The 21,983-nt window shown below is 39.0% G+C and overlaps 1 protein-coding gene across 9 annotated transcripts; it reads right to left on the bottom strand.

Moving 5' to 3' along the window:
- Nucleotides 1-681: 681 nt before the first annotated feature.
- LOC141504106 (uncharacterized) lies at nt 682-21,981 on the bottom strand. Of its 9 annotated transcripts, XM_074208940.1 has the most exons (7): nt 21,427-21,981; nt 21,257-21,303; nt 19,358-20,377; nt 15,400-15,551; nt 6,162-6,288; nt 5,373-5,441; nt 682-3,278 (listed from the first exon to the last, which is right to left on the bottom strand). In XM_074208940.1, the coding sequence occupies exons 4-7, from the start codon at nt 15,430-15,432 to the stop codon at nt 1,210-1,212; spliced, it is 2,298 nt and encodes a 765-aa protein (XP_074065041.1). In that variant the 5' UTR covers nt 15,433-15,551; nt 19,358-20,377; nt 21,257-21,303; nt 21,427-21,981; the 3' UTR covers nt 682-1,209. The 9 variants fall into 9 exon arrangements, with proteins under 9 accessions (XP_074065041.1, XP_074065040.1, XP_074065043.1 ...); XM_074208939.1 differs by lacking the exon at nt 21,257-21,303; XM_074208942.1 differs by lacking the exon at nt 21,257-21,303 and having other exon boundaries at nt 19,358-19,543.
- Between the last annotated feature and the right edge of the window lie 2 nt (nt 21,982-21,983).

Genomic DNA, 21,983 nt, shown 5'->3' with positions numbered 1-21,983 from the left:
AAGTGGAGGTTAGTACTAACCCCATTGTACAGATAGGGAAACTGAGGCAGAACTAGGTCAAGTAATTTGCCCAGGGTCATGCACCTGTACAGTACCAGAGATTGAATTTGAACCCAGAGTTTATCAATTGAAGAACCGCCCTCCATCCACTGGATCACCAAGCAGCCTAAAGAAATTGTCAAAAGAAATGTCCAAAACATAACAAAATATTTCCAAAAGGACTTCATGTGCCAGCTAACATGATGAGACAAGGACAATACACAACCACTGGGGAATGGCTGAAGAAGTTTTGTCCTAAGAAAGCCATGGAATAGTTTAGTGGAATCCCGTGGAATCTTAAGATTTGGAGAAAAATCCGTCCATTTTCACGGATTTAGGCAGAGGATGAAATTTGCACTGTCTAATGAAACCTGACTGCAGGGACCAGCCTTCTATCAATAATTAGATCCACAAGTTTCATTTACAGCTAGACATTAAATGTATACACATGAATGAGATGCTCATAAAGGCTTTCCCAATGTAAGGGAAGAGATGATCTTGGGCTGAAGAACTCCCGACATTGAATCCGTAGAATGCCTAAAATGTGTTATACTCCACTGGAATAACTGTGCACATTAATTACTGAGATGTGATTTCTATTTCATTTGAATTCCCCAGTGGAAAATAGGGGGTTTTTTTTAGCAAGGTTTTGAATTTTATTTATTTAATTCATTTACTTTTAAGTTTACAATTTTTCTTCTAATTTCACTTACCTCCCCCCACCCCACCCCCACAGAAGGCAGTCTGTTAGTCTTTCCATCATTTCCTTAAAAAATAAGGGCTGTTTTACATCTGAATGAATTTCCACACTGAGAATATGTTTAGTGAGGGAACAATGTACACTACAAGTTTTACCACACTCATGATACTAAAAAGATTTTTATCAGGTGTGGATTCTCTGATGTCGAATAAGACTGGCTTTGTGGATATAACATTTTCCAAAATGATTCACATTAAGTTTTTTTCCCCACTGTCAATTCTCTGACGATTAATCAGAGAGGACTATGATTTAAAAGCTCTATGACATGCGTGACATTCATACAGTTTACCTCTACAGTGCCTTCACTGATGTTTATCAAGACTGAAGGTCCCTGTGAAAGCCATGCCACCCTGATCACATACACAGGGTTTCTCTCCACTGTGCATTCTCTGATGGTGAACAAGTTCTTTCTATTGATTACATTCATAAGGTTTCTCTGCAGTGTGGATTTTATGATGTCTAACAAGATGGGAGCTGCGTGTAAAAGTCTTTCTACATTGAACACATTCGTAAGGTTTCTCTCCAGTGTGGATTCTCTGATGTACAGTAAGATCGCTGCGCGCTGTGAAAGCCTTTCCACATTGATTACATTCATAAGGTTTCTCTCCAGTGTGGGTTCTCTTATGTTGAGAAAGACTGGAACTCTGTCTGAAACCCTTTCCACACTGATTACATTCATAAGGTTTCTCTCCAGTGTGGATTCTCTGATGTGCAGCAAGACTGGAGTTCTCTCTGAAAGTCTTTCCACATTGATTACATTCAAAAGGTTTCTCTCCAGTGTGGATTCTCAGATGTATGGTAAGATGGGAGTTATCTCTGAATGTCTTTCCACATTGATTACATTCATAAGGTTTCTCTCCAGTGTGGATTCTCTGATGACCTGCTAGTCTCTCTTTGCGTGTGTAAGCCTTTCCACATTGATTACATTCATAAGGTTTCTCTCCAGTGTGGCTGCTCTGATGACTAATAAGACTAGACATAGAAGCTAAAGACTTTCCAAACTGATTACATTCAAAAGGTTTCTCTCTAGTAAGGATTCTCTGATGACTAACAAAATTTTGCTTAAAAGTGAAAGTCTTTCCACAATGTTTACATTCATAAGGGTTCTCTCCCTTATGGATTCTCTGATGACCTGTTAATTTCTCTTTGCGTGTGTAAGCCTTTCCACATTGATTACATTCATAAGGTTTCTCTCCAGTGTGGATTCTCTGATGACCAGCTAGACACTCTCTCTTTGTGAAAGCCTTTCCAAACTTATTACATTTATAAGATTTATCTCCATTGTGGATTCTCTGATGTTTGGCAAGATTGGAGCTATGAATGAAAATCTTTCCACATTGATTACATTTATAAGGTTTCTCTCCAGTGTGGATTCTCTGATGACCTGCTAGATTCCCTCTGTGTGTGAAAACCTTTCCACATTGATTACATTCATAAGGTTTCTCTCCAGTATGGATTCTCAGATGTACCGTAAGATGGTGGCGCCGTGTGAAACCCTTTCCACATTGATTACATTCATAAGGTTTCTCCCTTCTATGGATTCTCTGATGTCCAGCAAGACTGGAACTCTGTCTGAAAGTCTTCCCACATTGATTACATTTATAAGGTTTCTTTCCAGTGTGGATTCTCTGATGTACAGCAAGATTGGAACTCTGTCTGAAAGTCTTTCTACACTGATTACATTTATAAGGTTTCTCTCCAGTGTGAATTCTCTGATGTACGGCAAGACTGAAGTTCCTTCTGAATGTCTTTCCACACTGATTACATTCATAAGGTTTCTCTGCAATGTGTATTCTCTGATGTACAGCAAGAAGGGAACTCAGTCTGAAAGCCTTTCCACACTGATTACATTCACAAAGTTTTGCTCCAGTGTGGATTCTCTGATGTTTGGCAAGACTGGAGTTTGCTCTGAATGTCTTTCTACATTGATCACATTTATAAGGTTTCTCTCCAGTGTGGATTTTCTGATGTATTGCAAGACTGGAGCTCTGTGTGAAAGTCTTGCCACAATGATTACATTCATAAGATTTCTCTCTAGTGTGGATTCTCTGATGGTTAATAAGATTGGACCTTTCTCTGAAAGTCTTATTACACTGATTACATTCATAAGATTTCTCTCCATTGTGAATTCTGTGATGTACAGCAAGATCGCTATGCTCTGTGAAATCCTTGCCACAGTGATTACAGAAGTAAGGTGTCTTACTGTGGTGTATTCTCTGATATTGAGCGTGCCTGGAGTTGAACATGAAAGTCTTTCCACATTCATAAGATTTCTCCTCAAGGTGGATTCTCTTAGATCTAGTAATACTAGAACACTTATTGAAAGTTTTTCCACATTGTGTGTATTTATATCCTTTCTCAACAATGTGGGCTCTCTGATGTTTACCCAGATGATCCCTCTCTTCACTGTAACAAGAATAGTCATTCCAAGAAGTCATTTTCAAATTTCTATTCATCTCCTCATCAAACCTGTCTCCATCTGATAGAAACAAATATACACAAACACAGGGGTAAATATAAATATATCCTCTTATTTCAATTAGCAGAAAGTAAAGTCACTGACATTCAACTTCCCCAGTCAAAAAAAAAGAGACTTCAAACTTAAATGGGCAAAATCAATCATTTAAAAATGCCATAGGCTTAAACTTATAGGACAATTGAATGTACAAGGAATTCCAAATGCAATTGAGACAATTGCAGAGCTAGCCTTGTCATCATACTTTACAACTTGGGCCATGAAACCTGAATGGGCAAGTGAAGTGACCCCAATCCTAGCACCAAATATGAGAACTCAAACCTGGTGACATCCACTGCACCAGACAGGATGTTCTCCGTTGGACTTTCAATTTTTTATTCAAATGAATTTGTGTGATGTCAATTTTATTCTTTTCTAATCAGGTGATCATCCTACTATTCAGTATAGACTAGTTTTGATGCCCTATTGTGTATAAATTTCAAGTCAACTTGAGACGAAGATTATTCTTCTCCATTATCATGTAATAATTTTCAGTATTAACAAGCATAAAATCTGTTCAAATTTCCATGGTACTGTGTCAATTATGACAGATATACTCACAATTTGTCTCAATCCAATATCTACAATTTTTTTATCTATCATGTTTATAAGTCAATAAATAAATTCAAAGTAACACATGCAATTGCCCAGAAAGTTCATTTATCAATTACTAAACTACTTAGACAACTGAACTACCATTCCAAAGATATATTCAGCCACTACAAATCTTTTATCATTCTACTTAGTGATTCTTTTTGTGGACAGTAAGTAAACTATTAAGATGAAATGAATTTCTATCCTTCTTCTAAAGAGCTTGTAAAATTCTCTTTCCCTTTCCCCTTCATACCTAGGTAAGAGACCATATCATTTTATTCTCCTTGAAAGCCCAATATAACTGGTGGTACAACAGATGGACAGTTCAGATATACACAGCCCAGAAAATGGATCAATGTTATTTCCTCATAGGGTTACCTCACCAGTAACAAACCCGATACACTTTTCAAGATAGTTAAGAAATGGAATTCTAAAGGCAAGAAATTTTGGGTCATAGCTGTTTAATGCATTGATCAGATTCTCTGAAATTGAGCCTTTCATCATATAAGCTCAGAATATAAGGCCCTGTAATCTTGGATCATCATTTCCTCAGTCATTCCTCAATATAGGGGCAACACCTTTGTTTCCAGTTTCCTTTTTATAACAACAATAAACAGCATTCAGAACCATTTCTTGTGCAGGGAGGCTTTTTTTTGCTCTTTGCTCTTTATTTAAGAGGACTCCTTGTAGTTATCACTGAATCAAAGGACAGGGAAAAGAAGGAATTGAGAGCACAATTGCATGTATTACAGAAACCTTGTAATGAAGCTCTTTCTTAAAGACAAGTAGTTGGGTTCTTCTTTCTAATGCTCTGTGTTTCATCCTACTTTCTATGAAGAAATTTGTCCCATTCCCCCCATGATAAAGACCATTTATGCCTAGAATGCTCAATCTGCCTTCTCTGAAATACAAGCTCAAACACCACTTCTTCCATAAGATTCATCTAGGTTCCCTTAATCTTCCTTCTCTTACCTGGCTCTAGTTTACCTTGGATAAAGCAGTTTTTATAGAATTGTGTCCCTATATTATCTTTGCCAAGAGCCTGCAAACTCCTTGAGAACAAGGAATCTCCTTATGTCTTGGGTGCCTAGCAAAGGGTCTGGTATATCACAGTCATCTAAAAATTTGATTTCTGAAAGGTCTAAAAGAGACTTCATATGAGACAACTTCAGTCCTCTCTTACTCTTCTTGAGAGTTCAATGCTCCAAAATGGCCAACAAAGACTTTAAATGTGATCTCTGAACTACCACTAGAAGGGAAATGAGAGTTCAGGCAGTCCAAGTCCCTCATTTAACAAAAAAGAAACTGAAGATCAGAGTTTCAATTACTTGCCCATTATGTCATTGCTAAAAAGTATCTGAAAAGGAATAACAAGTCAGTTCTTTCAACCCCCAAGTCTACAACTTCTTTCCTGTAACATCCAGAAGTCATCTGGGGCCCAGCCTACACACTTCAGTCACTCACCTGGACAGGAAATCCTCAGACCCTCTTGCTCCAAGTGGACAAACAAATTTTCTCTAGGAACTGGAAATCCTGGCCATGGGAAATAAATTGGGAATGAGGATGGAGAAACTTGTCACTTCTTCCTCAATGGGGAAAGTGGAATGTAAGCAAGGATCACAAAGTGGTCCCAAAGAAGATTCAAGTAAAGTGTCCAGGAAGGCTATTGATAAGGAGTTTTGAGGGTTATGAGAAATAGGATGAGAGGCAAAAGAAAATGTGGCATCAACTTGGAATCAGAAAATTCCAACTTTCTTTACTCCCTCATAGAGCAACAATCATATTCCACTGCTTCCATCTGCTAGGAATTAGAGGAAGCTGATAGTGCAGAGGAGGGAACAATGGACCTGAAGCCAAGAAGACAGAGGGTCGCTTCACTGCCCATATTCAAGAAGAAGCTACAGGATCTATGCTGAAAAACTTTGCTGGCAAAATTCATATCCAGCCAGAGGGTAAACTTGCACTGCCTGAGATCATCCCAAGTCTGAGATTCAGGATCACTGGTTTGGTCCTTCACTTAAAGCTACTTAGGAGTAAAAGGAGAAACCTTCAGGAGCTACTAAGTAAACTCCAAGATCCCTAGCCCACAACAAAAACACCATTCCTAGGAAAACCAGGCAGCAGCAGATTGTCTCTTCAAAAGGGAAGCCAGCACTTTGGCCTTTCTAAGAAGTGATGGATGCCACCAATCCTCTATATTAGGGAGGGAGTGAAGATGGCAGATTTAGAGCACCCAGGGGAAGTACTCTTTACCCAAGAACAGCAAGTTCTGAGCAATCTCCAGCATGACATCGTTGTACAGCTGTTTCTGAGCATCATCCAACAGGCTCCACTCCTCTGGGGTGAAGTCCACAGCCACATCCTTGAATGCCATCACCACCTAAAACATCAAAACTCAGAAAACTTACAAGATGAAACACCCTTCAGAATTCATCCAGGCCAGTACTCATCAATTTAAAGGAGAAAACTGAAGGAGAGAGAAGGACTTTACCCAAATCTAAAACCCTTTAATAGAATCAGAAACAACACTTGGAATCTTGAAAAGTTCAATGGAATACCAACAAATACGTTTGCTATTTTCCATTAGAATAAAGTTGGAAAATGTCTTAATGTGAATTTCTACTGACTATTGAATCAGATAAAGTGAATATCAGAGAGATATGAGAACATGGAGGAGAAAGAGAGAACATCTGCTACTTCATCAAAACCAGCATAAATGATATGGTAATAAAACTGATAGATTTGTGAAAAGCAATCAAGAATGTATACTCTGGGGAGCAAATGTATTCTATACACATCTGACTGAATAGATGATATATAAAATATAGTATATCTACTAGATCCCTGAAATTAATTTTTATCTTGAGGGAAATATGGAATATTAATGCCATTACACTAATTTAAGAACTAAACTGAGTGGTATGAAATTGTATCCACCCAAATGAAGGAGATAATTTTTACTATATCAAGAGCTTGATGGAGCTCTGAGTATTATGGGTAATAGCTAAAATATTTTCTGTCGTGCCTCTATGATTGTTTTTATTTCTTCTTTTTCCATACTAAACATTTCTTTATTTCTTTTTCCACTATTAGCAAAGGAGAATTTTAATGAACCTTTTTTTGCAAGGTTTTACACTTTACATTTTCTTTTCTCCCTCCCCTGAGAAAAGGCAATCTAATATAGTCTCTACATTTATGACCATGCTAAAACATAGATCCATATTGATCGTGTAGTGAGAGAAGAATAAAATTTGAACAGAAAAAGGAAAATAATAGAGAAAACATGACATGATACAGAAGACAACTTTGAAATATTAAAGATAATCAGCCTTGGGATTCATTTAAACTCCACAGTTCCTTTTCTGCATATGGATAGTATTTTCCAAAACAAGATTTGTCTCTGATTATTGTACTGCTGAAATAACCAAATCCATCATGGCTGATCATCACCCATCTTGTTAGTGTATATAATGTTCTTCTGGCTCTGTTCATCTCACTTAGCATGAGTTCATTCAAGTCTTTCCAAGCTTTTCTATAATCCCAACCCTCATGATTTCTTGCAGAGTAATAGTTTCATCACAAACATATACCACCATTTGTTCAGCTTTTCCCCAATTGATGGACAATACCCTCATTTTCCAATTCTTTTCCACTACCAAAAGAGCTATTATGAAGATTACTAGAATTGCCTTCTGTGGGGGGGAAGTGCCAGGGGACAATGTGTAAAATTCAAAACCTTTCCAAATAATGATAGAAATTAGTACATAGTTGGAAAACAAAATATTTATATAATAAAGAGTTGTTATGAATATTTCTATACATGTGGGATATTTACCCTTTTTCAATATCTCTTCCAGATAAGAGACCCAGGAGGGAGGGGTATTGCTGGATCAAAAGGAATGCAAAGTTTCATTGCCCCTCAGACATTATTCCAAACTGCTCTCCAAAAAGGAAGGATCAACTCACAATTCCATCAACAATGCATTGTCTCCAATTTCCCACATCCACCAGCAACATTCATCATTTTTCTTTCTAGTCATATTAGCCAATCTGATAGGTGTGAGTTAGTATTAGAGATTTTTTTAAATTTGCATTTATCTAATCAATAACCTGTTCTAAAATGGGGATAATGAAGGATTCAATTTACTCTTCTTTTAACCTGAGCAGGATGTATTTTTGTAAATATTCATCATTTTATTTAACATTTTTCAATCTTATGCATATATAGTTAACAAACAGTTCTGAATTAATATGTTAATTTCTTCCTCATTAGTGGTGAATTCCCTATTTTAATTTTTAATACTAGTTTCATTTACTGGTTTTTAATTTGGCTTTATCTTTATTTTTTTAAATCAAACTAACTAAAGCCTAATCCATTTTTTTCCATAAAACCAACTCAGGCTTATTTATTAACTTAATTTTTTCTTCTTTGAAATTTTGTTAATTTCATCTTTAATTTTCAGAATTTCTAATTTGTTATTTAATTGGGGATTTTTAATTTGTTTTTTAATCTAATTTATATACTTGCATTCTCAGTTCATTGATTTTCCCTTTCTCTATCTTATTTATGTAAACATTTAGAAATATAGTATTTCCCCTAATAACTACTGTGGCTATCTCCCATAAGTTTTGGCATGTTCTCTGCTTATTGTCATTCTCTTGGATGAAATTATTAACCCCTTCTATGATTTGTTGTGTGAGCCACTTATGCTTTAAATCTATGTTATTTAGTTTCTAGTTATCTCCAGGTTTATCTCCCCATGGCCTTTGGGCTTGCATGGGATTTTTATTGCATCATGGTCTGAAAAGGGTGCATTCAATATTTCTGCCTTTCTGCATTTGATTAAACAGTTTTTATGCCCTAATACATGGTCAATGGTTGTGTGGGTGCCAGGCACTGCAGAAAAAAGGTATATTCCTTTCTATTCTTATTCAGTTTTCTCTAGAGGTCAATCAATTATAAGTTTTTTTACTATTCACCTCTTTAACTTCCTTTTTGTTTATTTTATGGTTACATATAATAATGAGTGAGGGAGGTAGAGATCCCTGTCTATGTCTTCCTGTAAATAAATTAGCTTTTTTTCTTCTTATGTTTCCTTTATTTGTATTTTTGTGTTACTACATTTTTTTCTTTTTTTATTCTCATTTTGTACAAATGTTTTTTTTTACGTTAATAAAATATTCTTGTTTAAGAGTAAACAAAATACCCCTCCCCCCATGAATATAGACTTGCTTGGGCGAAAAAGTAAAGGGGAGAGAAAAAAAATTAAAATTAAAAAAAATAATAGTAATAATTGTAGGTATGGCCAGGTGGCACAATGGACACAGCACAAGCCCTGGAGCCATGAGCACCACAGCCCACATCCAACCTTGTAAACCCAACAATCACCCAGCCGTGTGACATGCAAGCCATCCGATCCCCACTGCCCTGCAAAAACCAACAAAAAGAAAAAAAAGACCCAAAATAAAATTAAATAGTAATAATAGTAGGGGTGGCTGGGTGGCAGACAGAGCATTGGCCCTTGAGCCAGGAGCACCCAGGTCCAAATCCAGCCTCAGATACCCAAAGATCACCCTGCTATGTGGCCCCAGGCAGGCCACCCAGCCCCATTTGCCCTGCACGCTCCCCCAAATAATAATAACAAAAAATGTGCTTCAGTCTTTGTTCCAACACCAACAACTCTGTCATGGGTGGATCACATTCTTTATGGTAAGTCCATCACAAAAGTTACTTCCATATTTTTCCAACGTTGCCATTGCTGATCGCAACTCCCTCAATAAATTAGCTTCTCCAAGAATATGGATATAGTACTGCTTTGTGTGAACATGTTTAGTATTGAAATTACTGATGAAGCCAAGATGGCAACAGGAGAAGAGTCTCTCTTAGGTGCTCTCTCTCAAAACTTATAAAATAAGGATTCTAACTAAATTTTCAAGAGACAGAACCCACAGAGGGATCCAGTGAGGCAATATGTCCAGCCCAAGGTAACCTGGAAAAATAGCAGAAAGGCTCTACTCCATGGGGTCAGAGGGGTGCCCACTAGAGCAAAGAAACTTCAGCTTCCCAGAGGCAGCCCCAGGGTGCCTGGGAGCCACAGTTCATGGTAGCAGGGGCAGTTTCCTGACCTATACCCCAGGGAGCACCAGGAACAACTTGGAAGATCAATTGGAGGGGGGCACACCTCTGCCAGAGCAAGCTCATGAAGCCAGCCCTCAGAGCTCTCAGTGAGCAGCATAGAACCTGAAGCAGGTGAAGCTGGTAAGCAGGAGCCCTCAAGCAACTGAACCTTTAGTACTTCACCTAGGTAGGGGAGTGGAGAGAGACTGTCCTCTGTCCCTGAAACAGGATTCTGGGGCTCTGATCACATTCAGATCCTGATCACAGTCTAGGCCCCCCAATAGAACAGCAGCCCCCACCCACCCACCTCAGCCCAATGGCAAAGGAGTGTACTTGTGATCATTCACAGACCAGGAGGAAAGACAGAGCTTCACACATGGAGATCCATGTGGGGGCATGTCCCAATAATCAAAAGCTTGGGAAGCACCCCAAAACCAGGCACAGGCTGGGTAAATGAGTAAACAGAGAAAAAAGAGGAACATCACTGAGAAATATAGTCTCTATGATCCCAAGAAGGATAAAAATACTCAATCTGAAATGAGGAAGTCCAAGCTCCTGCATCTAAAGACTCCTAGAAAAATGGAAATTGGGTTCAGGCTATGACAGTTCAGAAAACATTTTGAAAATCAAGTGAGGGAGATAAAAATGCTGAAGAAAATAACATGTTAAAAACCAGCACAGGTCAAATGGATAAACAGTTCACAAAATTATTGAGGAGAAGAATGCTTTGCAAAGCAGAATTAGCCAGATGGAAAAAGAGATAAGAAAGCTCTCTGAGGAAAACAAATCCTTCAGAGCTAGAACAGAGCTGAAGGAAGCTGCTGACTTTACAAGAAGTCAGTACACAATACTTCAAAACCAAAACAATGAAAAATTAGAAGAAAATGTGAAACAGTTCATTGAAAAAACAACTGATCTGGAAAACAGATTCAGGAAAAATAATTTAAAAATTATTGGGATACCTGAGAGTCATGATCAGGAAAAGAGCCTTGACCACATCTTTAAAGAATTCCTAAAGGAAAATTGCCCACATATCCTAGAAGCAGAGGACTATAGAAATTGAGGGAATCCATGGATCTCCTCCAGAAAAAGATTCCCCCCACCAAAAAAAACCCCAGGAATATTACAGCCAAGTTCAAGAACGCCCAAGTCAAAGAGAAACTATTACAATTCAAATATTGTGGAAAGGCAGTCAAGATCACACAGGATTTAGCAGCACCTAAATTAAAGGCTCGTAGGGCTTAGAATATAATATTCCACAAGACAAAAGAGCTCAGAATGCAAGTGAGAATCAACTAACCAGCAAAACTGAATGTCCTCTTCCAGGGAAAAAGATGGACTTTCTTTTTTTTTTTAAGGGTTTTTTTTTCCCCCAAGGCAAATGGGGTTAAGTGGCTTGCCCAAGGCCACACAGCTAAGTAATTATTAAGTGTCTGAGGCTGAATTTGAACTCAGGAACTCCAGATGCCAGAGCCAGTACTCTATCCACTGTGCCACCTAGCCACCCCAAAGATGGACTTTCAATGAACCAGGGGAATTTTAAATGTTCCTGTTAAAATGGCCAGAGCTGAACCGAAAGTTTGATCTTCAAATACAGGATTCAGGTGAAGCATAAAGAGTGGAAAAGAAGGATAAAATATGAGGCACTTAATGATGATGTATTATTGCACAGGAAAATGATACTAATAATACTCATAAGAAACTTCTCATTTAATAAAGCAGGTATAAGGAGTTTTTATAGATGAAGCACAGGAGAGAACTGAATTTGAAGATATAATATATTGTAAAAATGGATTCAATGGCCAAAAGGGAAATGTAATGGGAGTAAGAGAAAGGAGAGGTGGATAGTCTAAGATATTTCACATAAATGTTTTTTTTATTACAATGAGCTTTTACAATGATAAGGAAGGGGGGAAGGCGAGGGGGCATGAAGGAAGCTTTGCTCTCATCAGAGGTGGCTCGGAGAAGAAACATCATATATACTCAATGGGGTACAGACATCTAGAATAAGGAGAGAAGAGGGACAGGGGGATGGGGGGGATGTGAGTGATGGAGGAAGGGGTGGACTGTGGGAGAGAGTGGTCAGATATAACACATTTTCTTTTTTACTTCTTGCAAGGAGCTGGGATTGGATGACCTGTCCAGGACCACAGGGCCAGGTGATTGCTGGGCCTTAAGAGGTGGTATGTGAGCTCGGGGCCCTTTGGTCCCAGGGCCAGTGATAAGTCTGCTGCGCCCTACAATACTGAAATTACTTCACTGTCTTATTTCCTTCCTTATCCCTTTTAACGAGATCTATTTTTGCAACTGCTTTGTCTGAAATAAGGATTCCTACCCTCGTTTTTTTTAACTTCACATGAAGCATAATATATTCTGTTCCAGTCTTTTGGCCTTTGCTCTCTATATATCTCTCTGCCTCAAATGTGTTCCTTATATACAGCATATCGTAGGATTTTGGATCTTAATACACTCTGCATTCACATTCTATTTTTTGCAAGTGTTCATCCTATTCACATTCACAGTTAGTATTATTACAATCATAATTATGATAATTACTTTATTACCCTCATGCTCTCTCATCTTCCTATGTATTTACCTCTCCCTTCACCTCCAAAATCTCTTAAGAGGGTTGATTCATGTTGTTTCTTAGTGCAAACCAGGAGAGTTTAAAACAGTCTGAATTTTCTCTGGAGTCTTGGCCCTATCTTAACAAAGACTTAAAATCAAATCATAGCATGAGGAAATAAGCTAACAACAGAAGAGGGGAAAAAAGTGACCATAAACAGTGACTGTGGTCATTAAGGAAAAACAAAATCTATATACTCAGAAGAAGATATCAAAGCTTCTACATTCAAAGCCTCAAAGAAAATTATCAATTAGTTTCATTTGGTGAAAGAGCTCCCAAAGGATTCTGAAAATCAAGTAAGGGAGATGTCAGACTGGATCAAATGGAAAAAGAAGTACAAGAAGCCAATAGAGAAGAATGCCTTAAAAAACAGAATTGACCAAATGGAAAAAGAGATACAAAAACTCACTGAAGAATATCATTCCTTAAAATAAAAATCAAGCAAAGGGATGCTAATGGCTTTGTGAGCATTCATGAAATAATAAAATCAAACCAAAAAAAAAAAAAAAAAAAAGAAGAAAAAGAAAAACCTACAAGTGCCACCATCAGAAGAGATGAAAAACACAAAGGAAAAAGACCTTCAAGCATAAGGATATTTATAACAGCTCTTTTATTGTGATGAGGAACTGGACATTGAGGGAATTCCTATCACTTGGGGAATTATTGAACAACTTATGGTATGTGATTACAACAGGCATACTATTCTTCACTAAGAAACAATGTGCTGTATGCTCTCATCAAACCAGGAAAGACTTTCATCAGTGGATACAAAGGGAAATGTACTTTATACAAAGTAACAGGAATGTTATAAAATGATCACTTCTAAACAATGCTATAACTTAAGACAATTCAGAAGACCTTACGGTAATACTATGCATCCTCAAAGCCAGAGTTGTTGGTGACTCATTACAGATTGAAGCATACTTTAATTTGCATTATGTTCCTTTAGGAAGAGATGGGGGATATGCTTAACTTCACAACAAGACTATTATAATGCTTTCCATGATTAGACATCTTTCACCTTTAGATGTCATGATGAAATAAAAGTGCCAAAATCTTGTAGAGTGAAAGCTAAATTTTGCAAAAAATTAAAAAAACGATTATAGTAAAAGAAAGCATTTTAAAATTCTTTTAATATTAAAGGCTTCCTTTCAATATTAAATATTAGTTAAATATTAATGCCCTGTTTAATACTAAAATATTAAATTATATAAAGTTATAATTTAATTCTATAGGATAATATAATTACACATGAAACCCAGAGTTTAATGTATCAATATTTGTTAAAAAATTAACTCTAGACAGTATGAGATACCTGAGATTAAACTTGACAAAAAATGCAGGTACAATGTGAAGAAAATTACAAAATGTTTTTTATTCAAATTAAATCAGATTTAATCATTGGAGCACTATTAATGGTTCATGGATAGATAGGGCCAATATAAAAAAGTGAGTTGAAAAAAACCAAACAAAATTCATTTGCAAGAGGAAAGTCAAAAACAACATTTGCCAAGATAAGTCAAAATAGACACACAACCTATATATATATATATATATATATGTATATATATACATATATATATATATATAATTTACAAGAAGATCTAAAGCACATGAATCATTACTTATCAGACAATTAGATAGGAAAACAATTTATGAGTAAACAAGAGATGAGAACAAAGTTAGGTATAAAATGAATAATTTCAATAATATATAAAAATGTAACGAAGATAAAAGGAAAGTAAAAAATGGAGGGGAAATATTTTAAGACTGTTTCTCAGAGAAAAGTCTCATAACTAAAAGATATACAAAACTTTTCAAATCTACAAGAATAAAAGTCATTCTCAAAATGGTCTAAGGATATAAACAGGAAGTTTTACAATGAAGTCTTTAAGAAAGAAATGTTCTAAGACAATAATAATTAAAGAAATATAAATAAAACTACTTTGATTTGTCATTGTATACCTTTCAGATTGTATAAACTGATCTATGGGCAAATAAGATTTTGAAGAAAATTTGAAGATTTTGAAAACCAAGTTAGGAATTCATTATTAGAGGAATTGGGACCTGATCGAACCATTCTGAAAAAGAATCTGAATTATACTCATAGGCTAATGAAACTGGCAATGAGAGGCCGCAATTGCTCTACATAATTCTACTTCCAAAGATGATTAAGGAAGGCAAAGAACCTATATGTTCTCAAATATTCATAGCAGCTCTCTTTCTGATATAAAGAACTGGACATTTGGGGAATGCATATCAATTGGAGAATGGCTAAACAAGTTGTGGCATGAGATTGCAATAGAATACAACTGTCCAGTTGTATTCCTTCAAAGCATCAGCAAAAATCTTTCTTTCTAAGCAAAGAATTTCTCAAGTCCCTCAAACTATAAGAGCCTTCCCTTGGAGAGGGTTCTTCCCTCCATACTGAGAGAATGTTGATCTTTAATAACTCATCCCATTACCTCAAGGTTGCTGGGTGTGCCCTTATCCTGAAGGGATGCTTCACCTTTGTGGAGGTCCTAGCATAATTGACAGGGACCTCCTTTTAGCTCCAGGACCTATCCTGAAGTGAGGGTCTCTCCTTTCTCTTATTGGCCAAGCTAGAGGTGGCTTCTTAGATCCTGTCTTCTGAAAGTCAATAGGTATAAAAACCCCAGCTCAGGTCTCCACCTGAGTCTTGGTTCTCTCTATTCAGACCCTCCCCCCCTTCTCCTGATGTTGATCTGTGGACACACTGCACTTACCTGTGGTGGAGTTCTATGTCTCTCAAGGGCCATTCCCTCTACTCTGGTCTCCCTGCCTGGGCCAGGCCTGGGTCCTCTGCAGACTGAGTTAAGGAGGGAGAAGGTTCCCAGAAGGGCTGATGTCTCTTTTTCTTCCTGGGCAAAAGGCTGACCTAAAGGGATATACAGAGATTAGTGTCCACAGACCCTGGTTCTCTGATATTCCTTAAATTAGAATTAAAATATTTCTGATCAAAAGTTGTTCTATAAGCCTCCAATTGAGGTCTATCTATAAGATTGGAATGTTCACCTTCTGCCCCTCCACAAGGTCTGTGTCTCCAGTTATAAATCTGAAGAGAGGCTCTTTCTGTGTGAAATAGCCAAATGCCCCTCTAATCACCGCTACAAGTTTTACTGCAGACGCTGGGTAAACAATCAGTTAAATTCCATCCTGAGAAAGCAGAACTCTGCTTTGGTTATCTAAATGAGAACTCGAAGAAATTGTTGTAACTTTGACATTTTGGAAAGGAAGAAACTCCAACGTTTTAGATGTCGCTATCATATATAACACATAAAACTGCGTCAGAAGAGGAGACAGTAGTCCTGGGCTAACTGGACCTTGGTCAGTTTTGACATGGAACAGACTTTATGGACAGGTTGGAGAATCATAAAGGAATCAATGATACCTTTATGTACAAATGTGTAACCTGATTGGTTGACCGCCAGTTTTCTGTTCCTTTGTCAAACTTCTCTAAATATTGATTATTCAGTTAGTTCGGTTGTTGGCATTTGCAAGGCTGCCATCCACCCAGGGGTTTTGGTAAGATCCTAGAGAATTAAACTTCATTTATAAAACTAACTTTGTTGTTTCATTTTTAGCCTAAGGAAATTATAGTCAACACTAAATATAGCTTTAATTTCTTCATCTTAAAACTACAGCTCATATCTGACCATTTATCAATTGGGGAATGACATGTAATCTTCCAAATTTGATTCCCTTATCTCAATATTTTAGAAATGTATCATTTAGCAGAAAACTGTTAAAATAGCTTTCCAGTTTTTTGCATTCCTTCTGTTTGTGATTGCATTATACTCATTTGTGCAAAAAGCTTTTAAATTTCATATAAACAAAATAATCTCTTTCACATTTTATGACGTTCGTTTTCTCTCTCTCTCTCTCTCTCTCTCTCTCTCTCTCTCTCTCTCTCTCTCTTCTTTGGTCACAAACTCCTTTCATCTCTGTGAAACAGACAATCATCTATCCCATGCTCTCCTAGGTGGCTTGTGGCATCACCTTTCATGTGGAAATCATGGACACATTTTGACTGGATTTTGGTAGAGGGTGTGAAATGTTGGTCTATGCTTATCTGCCACATTTTTTTCCAGGATTCCCAGCAATTCTTGTCAAATAGTGAATTCTTAACCCTGAAACTGGAATCTTTGGATTTACCAAATAGTCTACTGCTTCCAGTCATTTACTACAGCTTCTTTGGTACCTAATCTGTTCCACTGATCGATCTACTGCTATTTCTTAACCCACACAAAACAGTTTTTATACTGACCACTTTAACTTAGAAGTGGAGATCTGGTACAACTAGGCTCCTTGCTTTGCAGTTTTAAAAAACTAATTGCCTTAAGATTCTTGACTCTTGCTCACCATATGAATTATTTCACCATTTTTTCTAGGAATATAAAATAATCTTTAGGTAATTTGATTGACATAGTATGGATTAAGTAGATAAATTTGGATGTCATTGTCACTTTTATTATGTTACCTTGGAAATTTTTTTAAGTATTTTATTTTATTTTATTTTTTGCAAGGCAAATGGGGTTAAGTGGCTTGCCCAAGGCCACACAGCTAGGTAATTATTAAGTGTCTCAGACCGGATTTGCACCCAGGTACTCCTGACTCCAAGGCCAGTGCTTTATCCACTCTGCCACCTAGCTGCCCAAGTATACATAAATGTATTATAAAATACAAAATGTATTATAAAATACAAAATAAAATACAAAACAACTCATACAAAATCATACCAGAAATCATACCAAATGTTTTACCGAACTACAGATCTACATCAGCCAATGTGGTCATTTCCATAGACATGGAGGGTAGTCTATGGAGCTGGCATCATCTCTTACCTATAGACTGTTTCTGTATAAAAATAGGCCTGATATTGAATACAGCAGTAACAATACTGCCCTGCTCTCTTCTACTCTGTTTTGGACTGACTGGCAATTTGGCATCTCAAGCTTAACTCTTCACCTCCATCCCAACTGTTGTCCTCCCATGTTGATATTCTTGGTAGTCTCTCAGTGTAGGAGACTAACAAAAATCCCATTGCACTTTTTTTTCCCTATTCTGTACATACCATCTCAGGCTCTCTTTAAACCTGCCTAGTCCCCTCCCACACACACAAACACATACACGTAACTCCCCCCCCACATGTCTTCTTGTGCCCAAGCTCTGTCTTGTAGCAACTGCAGGTCAAGGAAAACCTTTCACCCTAAGTCTTAATTGTTCAAGTCTGGAGCAGAGCGCTATGAAGGACATAACTCATCCCTGAGTAAATGGTGTTGAGGTCCTTGAGTACTTGTTACATCAGTTTGCCCTAAAAGTGAGCAAACATCTAGGCTCAGTTCTTTGGTAAAGTGTCATGGGTGGTACTTTCTAAGAAAGAAGAGGGAGGGGGGCCTAGGTGGCAGAGTGGATAGAGGCCCGGCCCTAGAGTCAGGAGTACCTGAATTCAAATCCAGCCTCAGACACTTAATAATTACCTAGCTGGGTGGCCTTGGGCAAGCCATTTAACCCCATTTGCCTTGCAAAAACCTAAAAACAAAAAAAAGAAAGAAGAGGGACATTGCGGTCCCCAGGATCCTGTTTGTGGGGCTAGAATATTGATGGAAGATTGAGTAGGAATTTGTGGATGAAAAGTAGCCAGGAAAGTATTTTTAAAAACTAAACTGTTGGGGGCGGCCAGGTGGCATAGTGGATAAAGTATCGGCCCTGGAGTCAGGAGTACCTGGGTTCGAATCCGGTCTCAAGACACTTAATAATTACCTAGCTGTGTGGCACTGGGCAAGCCACTTAACCCCGTTTGCCTTACAAAAACAAAAACAAAATAAACCAAAAAAATACATAAATAAATAAACTGTTGAAGGCAGCTAGGTGGCTCAGTGTTTGTACCACCAGCCCTGGAGTGAAGAGTACCTGAGTTTGAATCCGGCCTCAGACACTTAATGATTGCCTAGCTGTGTGGCCTTTGGCATGTCACTGAACCCCACTGCCTTGCAAAAAATTAAAATGTACAAAAAATAAGTTGTTTAACCTATTATTAAATAAAGGAGAATGAGTTCTTTCCAGTTACTTTTTTTTTTAATACATATGGTACTGATAACTAAACAAGAGCCAAAAGAGGTAAATAAATTATGGTCCAATTTTCCTAATGAATAATGATGTGAAATTCTGAACCACATTTTTTTTTAGATTTTTTTTCCAAGGCAATGGGGTTAAGGGGCCTGCCCAAGGCCACCCAGCTAGGCAATCATTAAGTGTCTGAGGCCGGATTCAAACTCAGGCACTCCTGACTCCAAGGCCGGTGATCTATCCACTGCGCCACCTAGCCACCCCATCTGAACCACATTTTAGCGAAGAAATTACAACAAGTAGTTGCTAGGATAATACAGCAGGCCTAGGTAGGATTCAGGCCAGTAGGGAGGGATGACTTAATATGAGGAAAACTGTCAATAACAAAATTAACAGAAATTAAACGATCATCTCAAAAAATACTGAAAAAAGCCTATGACAAAAGGCAAACATTCCTATTAAAAACACTAGAAATCAGAGGAATACAGTTTTGCTTCAAATGATAAGTCAGATCTCATGGAAACCATCAGGAAGCATTTTCTGGCATGGGAATAAACCTCCACCCATGTAACAGATTTTGTTTCTGCCACATTCACAATTCTCTATTTCATTTACCCCTCGAAATTATTGGAGACTCAGATTCTTCTGGGCCTTTCAGAGTCCATGTGGAGATGAATGCATTGCAGTGAGAACTCCATTGAGGCAGGTTCCAGGGAATGGTTAGCTGGCAGTGCTAGTTGGCAGTGCTGGCTGGCATCCTGCCGAGGTTGGTCTCAGGGACATCTGGCTAGGGAAACAAAACTTGAGGGAAAAAATTTGAGCAAGCAAAAGCCAGAGAGAGATTTTAACAGAGAAAGCAATTTAACAGGGGTCCGATAATTGGGAAAATAACTAGGTCTATAAAAAGCAAGAGTTATGATTTAGGAATGTGACCCTAAGCCAGGATCAAAATACCTTTGACAAGAACATGGGCTCCAATGTAAGGACTAACAGACTGCCTTCTGTGGGGGGTGGGGAGAGGGGAAAATGTAAAACTCAAAATAAATCTTTCAAAAAAAGAACACGGGCTCCAATAAAACACAGATCTGTTAATGGATGCCACATTAAGTTGTAACCAAAAGCTCAAAAATAGTACAAATGGACTGAATAAGCATCTCAAAGCTGCACGTGTCCAAAAGGTAATTTGCACCAAAATGTTCTATTCTAGCTTTGGCTGTGTTTAGAATGAATAAAAATTCTAGTTGAAGAATGAATCTCTCCTTTAAAGTAGTTTAAAAAATTGACCACTAGGCATTATCCTGATATAAGCAGCCACCCTGATAATTCTTTTCCTTCAGGGAACTGGTTGGGGTCAAAAGTCACAAACTATGTTAAAAGGCCAACACACAACACTTGTCAATTATTTAAGATGGCTCTGTCTGATACATAATTATGACTTGCCTGGCAAGACGCCTGTCACTTGCTCTGACAGAGCAGAGAGGGACAAGAAGACACGTCCTCTTATGAATTTGATATCCTCTACAGGAAGAGGTTTCAGACAGTCCTTTCCCAATGAGCCAGATTCCAGGTCTGCCGGTTTAGTGGTTTAAGAAAATTCTGCCTTGGGGCAGCTAGGTGGCCCAGTTGATAGAGCACCTGCCAGGGAGTCAGAAGGACCTGAGTTCAAATGTGACCTCAGACACTCAATAATTACCTAGCTGTGTGGCCTTGGGCAAGCCACTTAATTCCATTGTCTTGAAAAACCTAAAACAAATCCTACCTCACAGGAGGGTGAAGTTGTTTGCTCATAGGGCACTCACCCCACCTGCAGTATTTAACACCCAACCCCATAAGGCTAATGGCTTCATCGGTATACTGTTGTCTTCCTATTGTAAGGTACCTGATGTCAGATCAGTCATCAGTACATAATAATAATAATATAGCAACGACCTCTAACCAGAGCTTCTGGGGGCTCGGGCACTGAGGAGAATCATGAGTGTGCCAGACTGTAATTTGGTGTAAGAGATCCAAGAAAATTAGAATTCAACGGTTGCTCATGGACCTGAGGGCAGTGCTGTGAATGAAATCCAATGGACAGATTTTGAGATGGCGAAATGCAATAACCCATTTACAACACATTTTTTATAAAATCAACTTTTTGCAATCAACCCATTCAGGTATTTTCTACGTTTAAAATAACTAAACATCTCCTTGTGGCAGGGAGATTGCCCATCATCCCCAGACTGCTCCTGTAACCGTGAGCGCCAGAGTGCCCCAGAAATCTCAACTTGTCACCACGATGCTAACTTCCTCAGGTTACCCAGGTGCTTTCCCGTCAAACAACCAGAGTTCAGTCCCAGGTCACACGTATACACACACGCATACACACACGTATACACACGTATACACACACGCATACACACACGTATACACACACGTACACACACGCATACACACACGTATACACACACGTACACACACATATACACACACGCATACACACGTATACACACACGTATACACACGTATACACACGTGTAGCTCGCAACTTCCGTCCCTGAGCTTGGTTCAGCACTAGCCATCTGCAAGCCACAAATGATGACTGTCAGCATTCTTGAGAACCATTAGAACATCTTGGGTGACCTGAAATTTCTTCCCCGTGCCGCGGCCACAACGACCAGGCCTCGGGGCCAGGAGACACTCACTTTGCCGACACGCCACCTGCATCACTGCGTTCTGCACCATTTGGGCCAGGTCCCTGATTTCGGCCTCAAGGCGATCACGTGCTCACTGCGGGCTCCGGGCCCCCAGCACCCCGGGCCGGCCCCGGGGCAGGACTGCTCTGGCCCCCGGAGCTCGGGACGGGCCCCAAACTGCGGACCCACAAGCGACCCCACTCGCGTTTCCCTCTGGGGGCCTCGGGCCCTCTTCCTTCCGGCCCCAAGCTCCGTTTCCGACCCCTCGCGTCTCCCCCACGCGCAGGAGGTGACCCCAAGCCGGGCCCCGGGGGGGACGGGCCCCTCACCCGCTCTCGGAGGAGCCCGGGCCTTCAGGCCCCTCGGAGGGGGCTCGGCCGGCTCCCCCAGGCGGATCCGAACCCGGACTCAGAGGAGGCCCCGGCCCGGGGTCCCCTCCCCCTCCCCGCGGAGCCCCCCGGAACTCGGGGGGGCGGGGGGCTCCTCACCTGCAGCCGCAGCGGGGCCCCAGGGCACGGGGGGGGGAGGGGAGGCGCGGGAGAGCCGGACACGCAGCCGGACCGCCG

This window comes from Macrotis lagotis, unplaced genomic scaffold (genome assembly GCF_037893015.1).
Source record: "Macrotis lagotis isolate mMagLag1 unplaced genomic scaffold, bilby.v1.9.chrom.fasta BILBYCTG106, whole genome shotgun sequence".
NCBI lineage: Eukaryota > Metazoa > Chordata > Mammalia > Peramelemorphia > Peramelidae > Macrotis > Macrotis lagotis.
The sequence above is the reverse complement of the archived record's forward strand: the minus strand, read 5'-3'. Positions and strand labels throughout refer to the sequence as shown.